The 16128-nt window shown below is 49.3% G+C and overlaps 1 protein-coding gene across 1 annotated transcript in view; it reads left to right on the forward strand.

The window, feature by feature from the left end:
* Positions 1 to 6295: 6295 nt before the first annotated feature.
* LOC144487233 (X-ray repair cross-complementing protein 5-like) overlaps positions 6296 to 16128 on the forward strand; it is a 30862-nt gene continuing 21029 nt past the window's right edge. The window contains exons 1-3 of the mRNA XM_078205307.1: positions 6296 to 6372; positions 7455 to 7593; positions 15167 to 15421. Of these exons, the coding sequence (XP_078061433.1) occupies positions 6322 to 6372; positions 7455 to 7593; positions 15167 to 15421 (445 nt within the window). The 5' untranslated portion in view covers positions 6296 to 6321. The remainder of the gene's footprint in view (positions 6373 to 7454; positions 7594 to 15166; positions 15422 to 16128) is intronic.

The following is a 16128-nucleotide window of genomic DNA, read 5'->3' on the forward strand; positions in this document are numbered from 1 at the left end:
GATGCTACGACAACAGATGAATGAACACCGCTCGACAATCACCAGGCAAGAGTGTTCTCTTCCTGTTGGGGAACACTTCAGCAGTCACAGGCATTCGGCCTCTGATCTTCGGGTAAACGTTCTCCAAGGCAGCCTTCACGACATGCGACAGCGCAGAGTCGCTGAGCAGAGACTGATAGCCAAGTTCTGCACACATGAGGATGGCCTCAACCAGGATCTTGGGTTCATGTCATTCTATCTGTAATCCACGACTTGCCTGGGCTTGCAAAATCTCACTAACTGTCCTGGCTGGAGACAATACAAATCTCTTTAACCTGTGCTTAACCCTCTCTCCACTCACATTGTCTGTATCTTTGAGACTTGATTACCTGTAAAGACTCGCATTCCAACCATTATTTTGTAAATTGAGTTTGTGTCTTCATATACCCTGTTTATGAACAGAACTCCCACTCACCTGATGAAGGAGCAGCGCTCCGAAAGCTAGTGGCTTTTGCGACCAAATAAACCTGTTGGACTTTAACCTGGTGTTGTGAGACTTCTTACTGCACTCTTAAAGCGCCATATTCTCCTCTTAAAGGGACAGCTCCCTCCAGGGGAACACATTTCAATAACTGCTGCTTTAATACTAACTTATATTTCTTCTCCCATTGCTCTTCTCTGTTGTATATCATTCCAAACATTTAAAATCCAGATGTGTAATTTAAAAGAGACTTATATTGGGCACATTTCCCAACACCAAGTCTCACTTTCCACCTAGGAGGAGGCCATTCGGTCCCTCGAGTCTGTTCCATCATTCAGCTAATTCATGACTGATCTGGGTCACCTACCTTGAATCTGTTAATACCCTTTGCCTGGAGAAAATTAATCAGCCACAGTGAGGCCAGCACTGGATGAGGCTGGGAGCCGTACATCTCCCTTTGGAACGCTCCACCCCACTGTGGACTGTGGATGCTCACTCGATGAGCATAGTCCAGGCAGAAATCAATAGGACTTTGGGTGCCAAAGGAGGTGGGGATAATGCAGGGAGGTGGAGTTGAGGTAGATGATTAGTCATGATCTTATTGAATGGCAGGACAGGCTTGAGGGGCCGAATGGTCTACACTAGCTCCGATTGAGAGAGCTGTATGCCCTTGAAGAAGTGAAACCAATCAAGGCACTGTTTTGTTTTTAAATCTTTTTGAGTCCAAAGTGACTGAATTATTCTGCCACCTTGTCTCTGTCACTTCTCTGGGCTAATCCCATGATCCAGGAATGTCTCCTTTGGTTAATGTTGTCCCTTGAGTACTTCTACCTGACAGGGGAGTTGGCACTTCCTCCACAGCAGATATGGCGGATTGGCAGTCACACTTTCGGAATGAAGATGAGGAGGATCCAGAGGAAGCAGAGGAAAACGAAGGGAGGTCTCCCCTCAACCTCCTCCGCGCCAGAGAGAACAGCCCTAGCTCCCTCAACCTTTCCTCATAAGACCTACCCTCCAAATCAGGCAGCTTCCTGGTAAATCTCCTTTGCACTCTTTCCAGCTCTTCCACATTCTTCTTATCGTGAGGTGACCAGAACTGCACACAATATTCCAAATGTGGTCTCACCAAGGTCCTGTACAGTTGCAGCATAACCCCACGGCTCTTAAACTCCAACCCCCTGTTAATAAACGCTAACACACTATAGGCCTTCTTCACAGCTCTATCCACTTGAGAGGCAACCTTCAGAGATCTGTGGATATGAACCCCAAGATCTCTCTGTTCCTCCACAGTCTTCAGAACCCTACCTTTGACCTGATGGGCCAAATGGCCTCCTTCTGCACTGTAGGATTCTACGATTCTAACATGCTGTACACCTCTAGATAATAAACATTTGAGGCTGATGAGACGGGTTTTTGATAGGAGAGGGAAACAGGCAGGGAAGTGGAGTTAAGGCCACAATCATATCAGCCGTGATCTCATTGAATGGTGGAGCATTCCTGTTCCTATTTATTATGTTTAAGTACAACACACTGCGCACGTTTTGATAATTCTAACCCTGACCTGAAACCATAGCCTCAATGAGTGACAGAACAGTACTCACCAGTGCTTCCCCCAGATGTTATATAGGGTGGCACAGTGGTCAGCACTACTGCCTTACAGCGCCAGGGATCCATGTTTGACTCTCGGCTTGGGTGACTGTGCGGAGTCTGCACATTCTCCCCGTGTCTGTGTGGGTTTCCTCCAGGTGCTCCAGTTTCCTCCGGAAAGATGTGCTGGTTAGGTGCATTGGTCCTCTGGTTCTTGATCCTTCCACCAATGGGAACAGTTTCTCCCTCTTGACTCTGTCCAGATCCCTCGTGATTTTGAACTTTTCCAAGGAAAACAGTTCCAACTTCTCCAATCTATCCACATAACTGAAGTCCCTCATCCCTGGAACCACCTGGACCTTTTCTGAAGCCGTCATATCTTTCCTAAATTGCAATCTCCAGAATTGGACGCAATACTCCAGTTGATGCTGGACCAGTGTTTTGTAAAAATTCATTTTCACTCCCTTGCTGTTGTACTCTGTGCTGTTATTTATAAAGACCAAGATCCCATGTGCCTTTTTATCCACTTTCTCAACTTGTCCTGCCACCTTCAGTGATTTATGCACATATACACCCAGGTCTCTCTGCTCCAGCACCCACTTTAGAATTGTTTGTTTTATTTTATATTGTGTCCTATGCATTCTTCCAACCAAAATGAATCAGAAAGAGGCTATTCGGCCCATCGAGTCTGCACCGACCACAATCCCACCCAGGCCCTACCCCCATATCCCTACATATTTACCCTCTAATCCCTCTAACCCCTCTAGTTTGCCAAATACTAACGATAGAGGGTTGGCAGCAGGAGAAATACTTAATACAATTAATGTTACCAGAGAGGCAGTGCTGGGTAGACTAATGGGACTGAAGGTGGACATGTCCCCGGGTCCGGATGGAATGCATCCCAGGGTATTGAAAGAAATGTCAGAGGTAATAGTGGATGCGTTAGTGATTATTTATCAAAACTCGTTGCATTCTGGGGTAGTGCCGGTTGATTGGAAAACGGCTAATGTTACGCCGCTGTTTAAAAAAGGAAGGAGACAAAAGGCGGGTAACTATAGGCCGGTCAGCTTAACGTCTGTAGTAGGGAAAATGCTGGAATCCATTATTAAAGAGGAGATAGCAGGGCATCTGGATAGAAATGGTTCGATCAATCAGACGCAGCATGGATTCATGAGGGGAAAGTCGTGCTTGACGAACATGTTGGATTTTTATGAAGATGTGACTAGGGCGGTTGATGGAGGAGAACCGGTGGATGCGGTGTTTTTGGATTTCCAAAAGGCGTTTGATAAGGTGCCCCATAAAAGGCTGCTGAAGAAGATTAGGGCACACGGAGTTGGGGGTAGTGTGTTAAAGTGGATTGGGGACTGGCTATCCGACAGGAAGCAAAGAGTCGGAATAAATGGGTGTTTTTCCGGTTGGAGGAAGGTAACTAATGGCGTGCCGCAGGGATCGGTACTCGGGCCGCAACTGTTTACCATTTATATAGATGATCTGGAGGAGGGGACGGAGTGTAGGGTAACGAAGTTTGCAGACGACACAAAGATAAGTGGAAAAGTGAATCGTGTGGAGGACGGAGAAGATCTGCAGAGAGATTTGGACAGGCTGAGTGAGTGGGCGAGGATATGGCAAATGGAGTATAACGTTGATAAATGCGAGGTTATACACTTTGGAGGAAATAATAACAAATGGGATTACTATCTCAATGGAAACAAATTAAAACATGCTACCGTGCAAAGGGACCTGGGGGTCCTTGTGCATGAGACGCAAAAGCCCAGTCTGCAGGTACAACAGGTGATCAAGAAGGCAAATGGGATGTTGGCCTATATTGCGAGGGGGATAGAATATAAAAGCAGGGATGTCTTGATGCACCTGTACAGGGCATTGGTGAGGCCGCAGCTGGAATACTGTGTGCAGTATTGGTCCCCTTATATGAGGAAGGATATATTGGCATTGGAGGGAGTGCAGAGAAGGTTCACCAGGTTGATACCGGAGATGAGGGGTTTGGATTATGAGGAGAGGCTGAGGAGATTGGGTTTGTACTCGTTGGAGTTTAGAAGGTTGAGGGGGGATCTTATGGAGACTTATAAGATAATGCGGGGGCTGGATAGGGTGGAGGCGGAGAGATTCTTTCCACTTAGTAAGGAAGTTAAAACTAGAGGTCACAGCCTCAAAATAAAGGGGGGTCGGTTTAAGACAGAGTTGAGGAGGAACTTCTTCTCCCAGAGGGTGGTGAATCTCTGGAATTCTCTGCCCACTGAGGTGGTGGAGGCTACCTCGCTGAATATGTTTAAAGCGCGGATGGATGGATTCCTGATCGGTAAGGGAATTAAGGGTTATGGGGATCAGGCGGGTAAGTGGTACTGATCCACGTCAGATCAGCCATGATCTTATTGAATGGCGGGGCAGGCTCGAGGGGCTAGATGGCCTACTCCTGCTCCTATTTCTTATGTTCTAACCTACGCATCTCAGGACACTAAGGGCAATTTTTAGCATGGCCAATCAACCTAACCCGCACATCTTTGGACTGTGGGAGGAAACCGGAGCACCCGGAGGAAACCCACGCAGGCACGAGGAGAATGTGCAAACTCCACACAAACAGTGACCCAAGCCGGGAATCGAACCCAGGTCCCTGGAGCTGTGAAGCAACAGTGCTAACCACTGTGCTAGCGTGCCGAATCATTTTGCGTTTCTCAGCATTACATTTAATCTGATACTTGTCCATTCCATCAGCCCCGTCTTTGTCCTCTTCAAGTTTAACACTATCTCTCTGACAGTTCACAGTCCTTCCAAGTCTTTCTTAATTCAATTTTTGCAAACACATTTCCAGCTTCATGACAGGTGGCACAGTGAAGGTATTCCTCCCATGTGACTCAGCCACAACTTCAGAAAGATCTGAATCCTTTCTCTCTCCACAGACACTGCCAGACCTGCTGAATTTTTCCAGCATTTTCCATTTTTATTTCAGATTTCCAGCATCCCCAGTTATTTGATTTTATTAGATGAGTAAAACGCTATCATTAAGAAACCCACCAACGCCTCTATTTTCTGAGGAGACTAAGGAAATACAACTGGAAGAATGCTTTCGATGATGCATCAGTAGGTGTTGGTGAGAGTCGTATGTCCGCAGATAGAAAGCATCCTTTCTGGTTGTATCACAGCTTGGTATGGGCTCCTGCTCTGCCCAAAACCGCAAGGAACTACAAAAGGTCGTGAAGGTAGCCCAATCCATCACACAAACCAGCCTCCCATCCATTGACTCTGTCTACACTTCCCGCTGCCTTGGCAAAGCAGCCAGCATAATTAAGGACCCCACGCACCCCGGACATTCTCTCTTCCACCTTCTCCCATCGGGAAAAAGATGCAAAAGTCTGAGATCATAGTACCAACCGACTCAAAAACAGTTTCTTAGAATCATAGAATCCTACAGTGCAGGAGGAGGCCATTTGGCCCATCGAGCCCGCACCGCCAACTATCCCACCCAGTCCCTATCCGCGTAACCCCACATATTTACCCTGCTAATCCCCCTGACACTAAGGGACAATTTAGTATAGCCAATTAACCTAACCTGCACATCATTGGACTGTGGGAGGAAACCCACGCAGACAGGGGGAAAATGTGCAGACTCCACACAGACTTTCACCCAAGCCGGGAATTGAACCCGGGTCCCTGGCGCTGTGAGGCAGCAGTGCTAATGACTGTGCCACCGTGCACCCCTGCTACCATCAGACTTTTGAATGGACCTACCTCGCATTAAGTTGATCTTTCTCTACACCCGAGCTCTGACGAACACTACATTCTGCACTCTCTCCTTTCCTTCTCTGTGAATGGTATATTTTGTCTATATAGCGTGCAAGAAACTATACTTTTCACTGTATACTAATCCACGTGACAATAAATCAAATCAAACCAGGGTGACACCCCCCCCCCAACCCCCCACCAACCCCTGCAGTCTTTCCGGGGCCTTCTCTGAGTGATGTCACTGCGGTTCTAGCAGTTAGAAGGTCGTTGAGCCACAGCTATCGATTTTTTTTTACAAAAGAGAATGTATTACATCCACTCACAGAGATGTCCAGCTGTTACAAACACCATAAATCCCTCCTAATACAAAGAAGCGTGTAGTGGTTGGAGAATGATCACAAGCTGCGATTACTCGGTTTTGTCACCGGCCGCTCTTTTCTATCAGTTAAGGTTGTGACGTGTTGATTTATGTTTCAGAGGACATTCGATACGCAGGCAGGGATAGCTTAGTCTTCCTCATCGATGCCTCGGAGGCCATGTTTGAAATGAATGGTGAGGCCACTTCAGCATTCGACATGACTATTCAGGTAAGAGGAGACCAGTGACAGTGCTGTAGGTGACAGTCGTTAAGTATGTTCAGGGCTGAGGTAGACAGATTTTTAATCAGTCAGGGAATCGAGGGTCTTGGGGATAAGGCGGGAAAGTGGAGTTGAGGATTATCACATCAGTCATGATCTCATTGAATGGTGGAACAGACTCAATGGGCTGAATGGCCTCCTTCTGTTCCTATGCCTGATACTCTAATGGTCCTATAAAACCAGATGTCTGTCTCTCCCTCACATCTCTGAGAGACACACACACACAGTCCCTCTTCTTGAAAACATTCAAGGCACATTTTTACCTCAAAAAAGGTTTTTGAAATTTGTCCTGATGTTTTTCAAAAATACTGTGAAGAAAATCTACCGTGCAAAAGGGACAGCACGGTGGCACAGTGGTTAGCACTGCTGCTTCACAGTGCCAGGGACCCAGGTTTGATTCCTGGCTTGGGTCACTGTCTGTGTGGAGTTTGCATGTTATCCCTGTGTCTGCGTGTGCTGAGTGTTTTAAGAACATAAGAAATAGGAGCAGGAGAAGGCCATCTAGCCCCTCAAGCCTGCCCCGCCATTCAGTAAGATCATGGCTGATCTGATAGTAGTTTAGTTCCACTGACCCGCCCACTCCCCATAACCCTTAATTCCCTTATTGATCAGAAATCTATCTACCTGTGACTTAAACATATTTAATGAGGTAGCCTCCACTGCTTCAATGGGCAGAGATTCCCTACCCTCTGAGAGAAGAAGTTCCTCCTCAACTCTGTCCTAAACTGACTCCCCCTTATTTTGAGGCTGTGTCCTCTAGTTCTTGTTTCCTTTCTAAGTGGAAAGAATCTCTCTGCCTCTACCCTCTCTAGCCCCTTCATTATCTTATATGACTCTATAAGATCTCCCCTCAGCCTTCTAAACTCCAACGAGTACAGGCCCAATCTACTCAATCTCTCCTCATAAGCTAACCCCCTCATCTCCGGTATCAACCTGGTCAACCTTCTCTGTACTCCCTCCAAGGCCAATACATCCTTCCGCAAAGGTCGGTTGATAGTGCTGCTGACTGATTAGACTCTCTCTACTTGCAGTGTGTCCACAGGGTTTACACCAGTAAGATTATTAGCAGCGACCGTGACCTTCTGGCTGTCGTGTTCTTCGGGACTCAGAAGCACAAGAACTCTGTTGACTTCAAGCATGTTTATGTCCTCCACGACTTGGACACACCAGGCAAGTTTATCCCCCAGATCTGGAGCAAGTCCGTTTAAACTCGGTGTGGGGTATGTCCCTCCCTTGGGACTCTGCTCTGTGCAAGTTGTGGTGTAGGTACGCAGCTGGGAGCAGTAAAGTGACAATAACCAGGCAATCTGATTCAGTGATGTTGATTGAGAAGTAACGATTGGCCGGAATACTGGGAATACACTTCAGAAGTATTGACTGTAAAGCGTTTTGGGACATCTGGGATTGGGAAAGGCGCTATATCAATGCAATTGGTGCCTTTCGGTTGCACTTTTCACATTTACCCACCGTCTTCTCATTGGATCACTGATATGAAGAGCAGGCAACAGGCATGATGGACTGAATGGCCTCCTCATCATAGAATCCTACAGTGCAGAAAGAGGCCATTTGAGCCAGTACTGACAACAATCCCAGGCCCTATCCCCGCAACCCCATGTCTTTACCCTGCTAATCCCCTGACACTAAGGGTTAATTTAGCATGGCCATTCCACCTAACTGTACGTCTTTCAGACTGTGGGAGGAAACCAGAGCACCCAGAAGAAACCCACGGGGAGAATGTGCAGACTCCACGCAGACAATGACCTGAGGTCGGAATTGAACCCGGGCCCCTGGCGCAGTGAGATGGCAGTGCTATCCACTGTGCCACCCGTGCCACCATGTATGTAAAATTCGATATTTCCTTGATCCCATTTCCTTTGTCCCTCTGTCCAGTTGGGTTAACATCCTTTCTGCCTCAACCACAAAACTTGAAAATAAATTTCACATGTTTACAACTCACAATTCTCCAGGACTTGTCTGGACCACAGGAACAGAATGAACATTCTGCTAATAAGAATAGTCTATTTGAAACTCCAGATTTAACGCCCATTCTTGGACCTAATTGCTATTTACCGCAATCTCAGCCCGTCCAGAGCCGCTAAGCGGACAGCTCAAGTCCAGATGAGATTCTGTTTCCATGGAGCAGAACATGTGTCTCCTCGAGTCCACTTCCACTGGAGGTGTGGGGAACTCTGGCTGGCATAAAGAACAAAGAACAATACAGCACAGGAACAGGCCCTTCGGCCCTCCAAGCCCGCGCCGCTCCCTGGTCCAAATTAGACCATTCTTTTGTATCCCTCCATTCCCACTCCGTTCATATGGCTGTCTAGATAAGTCTTAAACGTTCCCAGTGTGTCCGCCTCCACCACCTTGCCTGGCAGCGCATTCCAGGCCCCCACCACCCTCTGTGTAAAATATGTCCGTCTGATATCTGTGGCATGAGGCACCATTTTGCAGGACAGCTCAGACTGAGGTTCAAAACGCACAAGTCCTTGGATGCACTGTTTTGAGGTCCTGGTGGAATAGAAATATTGTGGTTACAAATTGTGGTGAACCATCGTTGGTTTCCATTGGATACTGCTGAGCCGGGGCTGGCCAGGACTACAAGGATGTACATATGTTACTGTTGGATTGTGCTATTGTTGCTGTTGGGTTAGGGTGGGGTTGTTACACCTTTGTATTGTAGTGTTGTGGCACATCCCAGTTGGGCTCCGCCTCCTGGGAGAGGTATAAGAGTCCCTGCTCTGGCCGGGACCCCTTCAGTCTGGGATAGTGTATATAAGTTCTGGTAGCTTCATTAACAGTAAATAAAAGCCTTTCATTTACTGAGCTTCAAGCCTCGTGTCTGAATAGCGCATCAATTTTATTTACTGTTGTTAAACTCTCGTCGAAAAAAAAAGAGAGAGAGTATGGAGCAAATTCTCAAGCCGGAACGCCTTACGCTAGATCCACGTGCGGTGGGCGCTTCTAATACCTTCGACCACTGGCTGAAGTGTTTCGAAGACTACCTGGCAGCCTCCGCAGCGGTCACCACAGATGATGACAGACTCCGGGTCCTCCATGCGAGGGTAAGCGACACTGTCTACCTCGCGATCCGTGCGGCCACTAATTACCCTAAGGCCCTCGAGCTTCTAAAGAAACGCGATACCAAACCACCTAACGAGATACACACTCGTTACCTCCTAGCCACTCGACGACGGCAGTCTGGCGAAACGATGGAGGACTATGCCAATGAGCTCCTACAGCTAGCCAGGGGCTGTGACTGCAAAGCTGTGTCGGCTGAGCAGAGCATGTACGACCTCACCCGAGATGCGTTTGTGGCCGGGGTCGGATCGTCGTACATTCGACTTAAACTGTTGGAGAAGGGTAACCTTAATCTTACCCAGGCCATCGAGTTAGCAGAGATGCTCGAGTCGGCTTCAAAGAGCTTAGTTTTATATCCGGAGGACCACGTGGAGACAACGTGGCAGGAGCAGTCGCAAATCCCTCCTCGTCCCTCGGGTTCGAAATGCTGTGTAATGGCGTGCTCCCATTCGGGCCAGACGACGGCTGCAGCCCCGTGCGGCCCGCGGTGCTACTTCTGTGGAGGAGCGAAGCATATCCGGCAAAAGTGTCCCGCTAAAGCTGTATTGTGTACCGCATGCGGTAAAAAAGGGCATTATGCAAAAGTGTGCCAATCTAAACCCAGGAACGGCAGTGCGGCCTGCGATTCTTCAGAGCTTGGGTCATCATCGTCGAAGTTGTCGCGGGGTTCGTCCACGTGCGAGACCAGGACGACGCCATTACGGTCGACGGAGTCGGAGGAGTATGACCACCAGGGGTCGCTGAGTTTGGCGCCCTCACCCACGTGCGATTCATGGGAGCAGCCATGTTGGTCGACACTGACCACGAACGACCAGCAGGGGTCCTCCGCATCGATTTCAGCTGCCTGCAGTGGCGTTCATGAACCAACGGTGGCGTCGATCATCCTGGACCAGGCCAAGCCTCATAGACTCGACCGTTCTATGATGAATATCCAGGTAAATAATCATGTGATTTATTGTCTGTTTGACAGCAGGAGCATTGAGAGCCTTATCCACCCAGACACTGTGAAGCGGTGTGGACTCCAGATTCAACCTGCCAAACAGACAATCTCTATGGCATCGAGGTCCCGGTCTGTTGCCGTGCTAGGGAGTTGCGTGGTAACCTTGAAAGTACAAGGCACAGTTTACGAGCGCTTCAAGCTCCTTGTGTTGCCGTATCTTTGCGCGCCAATACTTCTCGGACTAAACTTCATGGTCCACTTGAGGAGTGTAATCCTACAGTACGGTGGGCCACTCCCTTCACTGGCAGTGGGAAAACAGCAGCAGCCTCCAAATTGCCCAACGCGCCCCGCCTGTAGCCTCTCGACGCTGAAGATCACCACACCCTCCTTGTTTCAGAATCTTGTGCCAGGCTGCAAGCCCATCGCGACTAAAAGTAGGCGTGACAGCACTGAGGATCAGATCTTCATTAGATCTGAGGTTCAGCGGCTCCTCAAAGAAAGGATCATACAACCCAGTGTTAGTCCGTGGTGAGCACAGGTCGTGGTGGTCAAGAGCGGGAACAAACCCCGGATGGTCATTGACTACAGTCAGACCATTAACCGATATTCGCAGCTGGATGCGTATCCCCCTCCGCGCATATCTGATATGGTCAATCAGATTGCGCAGTACCGGGTGTTCTCCACCATAGACCTCAAGTCTGCCTACCACCAACTCCCCATTCGCCCAGAGGACCGACAATACACGGCTTTTGAGGCGGATGGTCGCTTGTATCATTTTCTCAGGGTTCCCTTTGGTGTCACCAATGGGGTCTCCGTCTTCCAGCGTGCTATGGACCGAATGGTGGACCAGAACAGGCTGTGGGCTACCTTCCCGTACCTGGATAATGTCACCATCTGCGGCCATGACCAGCAGGACCACGACACAAACCTCCTGAACTTCTTACGCACTGCATCTCGCCTGAACTTGACCTACAACGGGGAGAAGTGTGTGTTTCGTACGCGCCGTTTAGCCATCCTAGGATACGTGGTGGAAAACGGGGTCATTGGCCCTGATCCAGACCGTATGCGCCCCCTTGCTGAACTTCCCTTACCTACTAGTGCAAAAGCACTGAGAAGATGCTTAGGCTTCTTCTCTTATTATGCGCATTGGGTTCCCAACTACGCGGACAAAGCCCGTCTGCTCATTAAGTCCACGACTTTTCCCCTAACGCCAGAGGCCCGATTGGCCTTCGATAAATTGAAAGCCGACATCGCGAAAGCTACGATGCACGCGGTCGACGAGTCCATCCCCTTTCAGGTGGAAAGCGATGCATCTGATTTCGCCCTGGCCGCCACACTTAACCAGGCGGGCAGGCCCGTCGCATTTTTTTCCCGCACCCTCCAAGGCCCCGAAATTCGGCATTCAGCGGTGGAAAAGGAGGCCCAGGCCATTGTGGAGGCCGTCAGACACTGGTGCCATTACTTGGCGGGAAAACAGTTCACCCTGATCACGGACCAGCGGTCCGTGGCGTTCATGTTTAACAACACGCAGAGGAGCACGATCAAAAATGAAAAGATCTTGCGGTGGAGAATTGAACTCTCCACCTATAACTACGATATCATGTATCGTCCAGGGAAACTCAATGAGCTCTCGGATGCCCTCTCGCGTGGAACATGTGCTAGTATTCAGGAGGACCGTTTGCACGCCCTCCATAATGATCTGTGCCATCCTGGGGTCACTCGGCTCTACCACTTTGTAAAAGCCCGCAACCTGCCTTACTCAGTGGAGGACGTCAGGTCGGTAACAAGGAGCTGTCGGATTTGCGCGGAATGCAAACCGCACTTTTACCGACCTGACCGGGCACATTTAGTCAAGGCCACTCGTCCCTTCGAGAGACTGAGTGTTGATTTTAAGGGCCCCCTTCCCTCAACAGATCGGAACGTGTACTTTCTCAATATCATCGATGAGTACTCTCGGTTCCCTTTTGTTTTTCCCTGTTCGGATACATCCGCTGCCACGGTGATCAAGGCATTCCGTGATCTTTTTACCCTGTTCGGGTACCCCAGCTACATCCATAGCGACAGGGGCACGTCGTTCATGAGCGATGACTTGAGGCAATTCCTGCTCTCATACGGGATTGCCTCTAGGAGGACCACGAGTTACAACCCTAGGAGTAACGGACAGGTGGAACGTGAGAATGCTACAGTCTGGAAGGCTGTCTTACTGGCGTTGAAGTGCAAAGGTCTTCCAGTCTCCCGTTGGCAAGAGGTGCTCCCTGATGCGCTCCATTCTATTCGCTCCCTCCTGTGTACGGCAACCAATGCTACTCCCCACGAGAGGATGTTCTCATTCCCTCGGAAGTCTTCCTCGGGGACCTCATTACCGTCTTGGTTGACGTACTCAGGACCCGTCCTCCTGCGGCGACATGTAAGGGCCCGCAAGTCTGACCCGTTGGTCGAACAGGTCCATCTCCTCCACGCCAACCCTCAGTATGCCTATGTGGCATACCCTGACGGGCGAGAGGACACGGTCTCGATCCGAGACCTGGCGCTCCCATACCCCCAGTAACAAACCCATTATCTCTTATTTCTTCCCCGGGCACGGCGCGGGCAGCATCGGGACCATTGCTTAACCATTTTACTCCCATGTACAGCTTGCCTGTGCCCAGAGGTTGGTCGCCACCGCAGGGCGTGTCAGGATCCCCTGGACTACCGTCACCTCAGGGTCAACCGGCCTGTGAGTCCGTGGAAGAACAGCTGGACGCCGTTTTGGGGAGAACGCCACCGCAAGTGCCTACTCCGGTGTCACCGCCGGTATTGAGGAGGTCACAACAACGGTGCGGTCCCCCTGACCGTCTGAACTTATGGACTGCTGACATTTTATTCTGGGTTTTTTGTACCCCGCCGGCCTTTGTTTTCAAAGGAGGGGTGAATGTGGTGAACGATCGTTGGTTCCCACTGGATAGTGCTGAGCCAGGGGCTGGCCAGGACTACAAGGATGTACATATGTTACTGTTGGATTGTGCTATTGTTGCTGTTGGGTTAGGGTGGGGTTGTTACACCTTTGTATTGTAGTGTTGTGGCACATCCCAGTCGGGCTCTGCCTCCTGGGAGAGGTATAAGAGTCCCTGCTCTGGCCGGGACCCCTTCAGTCTGGGATAGTGTATATAAGTTCTGGTAGTTTCATTAACAGTAAATAAAAGCCTTTCATTTACTGAGCTTCAAGCCTCGTGTCTGAATAGCGCATCACAAATGCAGGTCAGATGCTGGGAACTCTGCGGGGAGTAACTCACCTTCTGACTCCCCCAATATCTGTCCACCATCTACAGGGCACAAGTCAGGAGTGTAATGGAATACTCCCCACTTGCCCGGATGAGTGCGGCTCCAACTTCACGCAAGAAACTCGACACCATCCAGGACAAAGCGGTCCACTTGATTGGCATCACATCTACCACCTTCAACACTCTCAGTCTCCTCCACCGAGTGGCAGCCGTGTGTACCATCTGTAAGATGCTCTGCAGCAACTCACCTAAGGCTCCTTCAACAGGATAAAGTAGACGTGGAGCGGATGCTTCTGCTGGTGGGGCATTCGAGGACGAGAGGTCATAGTCTTAGGATAAGGGGAAGCAAATTTAAAACAGAGTTGAGGAGAAACTACTTCTCCCAAAGGCTTGTGAAACTCTGGAATTCGCTGCCCCAAAGTGCAGCGGATGCTGGAACAGTGAGTAAAATTAAGGAGGAGTTAGACTGATTTTTTAATTGGTAATGGGTTGAAAGGTTATGGGGAGAAGGCAGGAAAATGGGGATGAGGAGCATATCAGCCATGATTGAATGGCGGAGCAGACCCGATGGGCCAAATGGCCTAATTCTGCTCCTATATCTTATCAACTTATGAACAGCACCTTCCAAACCCATGACTTCTACCATCTAGAAGGAAAAAGGCAGCACATATCTTGGAACTCCGCCACCTGCAAGTTCCTCTCCAAGCCACTCACCATCCTGACTTGGAAATATATCAGCTGTTCCTTCACTGTCACTGGGTCAAAATCCTGGAAGTCCCTCCCTAACAGCACTGTGGGTGTGCCTACACCACAGGGACTGCAGCGGTTCAAGATGGCGGCTCACCACCTACTTTCTCGAGGGCAATAAGAGATGGTCTAGCCAGCAACGCCCACATCCTATAAAAGAAAAATTAAAAAGCCAAGAGGAGGAGAGTTCTAACCCCAGGATCCTTAAGTTTGAAAGTGTAAGAGCAGGTTTCTGAGGCCTCTGTCCCTAATAGGTCATCATCCTGTATCTATGTAAAAAGAACATGGGCCATTTCCTGTTTTTTATTCATTTGTGGGACACGGGCGTCGCTGGCTGGCCAGCATTTATTGCCCATCCCTAGTTGCCCTTGGAGGGCAGTTGAGAGTCAACCACATTGCTGTGGATCTGGAGTCACATGTAGGCCAGACCAGGTAAGGAAGGCAAATTTCCTTCCCTAAAGGACATTAGTGAACCAGATGGGTTTTTCTGACAATCGACCATGGTTCATGGTCATCAGTGGATTCTTAATTCCAGATTTTTTAAAAATTGAATTCAAATTCCACCGTCTGCTGTGGCGCCATTCGAACCCGGGTCCCCGGAACATTAGCTGAGTTTCTGGGTTAATAGTCTAGCGATAATACCACTGGGCCATCGCCTCCCCTGGTGTGTTTAATAGATTGATGTTCGAATCTGACTCTCTCTGTCTGGGCTCAGGTGCTAAGCGAGTACTGGAGTTGGACCAGTATGAGGGGGAGAAGGGGAACAAGTCCTTCAAGAAGAACATAGGCCACAGTACCGATGACTCGTTGAGCGATGCTCTCTGGGTCTGCTCCAATCTCTTCAGTGACGTCACGCTGAAACTGAGCCACAAGCGCATCATGCTGTTCACCAACAATGACAACCCACATGCTAAAGACAGCTCCAAAGCACGACTGACCAGAACAAAGGCCAATGACCTGCGAGAGACAGGTCGGCAAACCACTGTTACCATCAAGCCTTTGTCAGCGACTGGTTCAAAGATGTTGAATCACAAAGTCCTCACTTAAGATTGCAGTTGCATTGCCATGAAGTGCAACTTTATGTGAAACAACTTTAAACAAATCAGGTTTTCCCATTAAAACCAATGTGAAAGCTGTCTTTAGAGTCTGTAGGACATTTCTCAACATGATAACCTGCGAGTGAAAATATTTAACGTTGCTGAATTACTATAGCGGTCGATGGAACAACTTTTGAAATGAAATCAATTTAAAGATATAAATATACTTTGCTCCGGTTTTCTGCCCATCATGCTTGCCGAATCTCCCACGTGCCACACATTCCACTCGCTGACCCTCCCTGTCGTTGCCCCTTCAGCTCCCCGCCTCTTCCACTCCCTCACCTTTCCTCTTGCTACCAGCCCTCTGGCTTATGGCTGCCGCCCCCCCCCCCCCCCGCCCCCCCCCCCCCGATCCTTGACCCTCTGGGTCACTGCAGACCCTCTTCCTCAGCTTGTCACCTGAGAGCAGAGATTTCAGAGGGTTATCGGACTGGGGTGCAGGTCGCAGAGACGGGGAGGGCTGAGGCAATGGATGGATTTGACAAGATTGAAAATAGTGCTTCGCACAAAATTGGAGCGTAAGTAGGCCATTCGGCCCCTCCCGCCTGCTGTGCCGTTCAATGAGATCATGCCTTGTACG

The sequence above is a fragment of the Mustelus asterias genome, unplaced genomic scaffold, assembly GCF_964213995.1.
Source record: "Mustelus asterias unplaced genomic scaffold, sMusAst1.hap1.1 HAP1_SCAFFOLD_657, whole genome shotgun sequence".
NCBI lineage: Eukaryota > Metazoa > Chordata > Chondrichthyes > Carcharhiniformes > Triakidae > Mustelus > Mustelus asterias.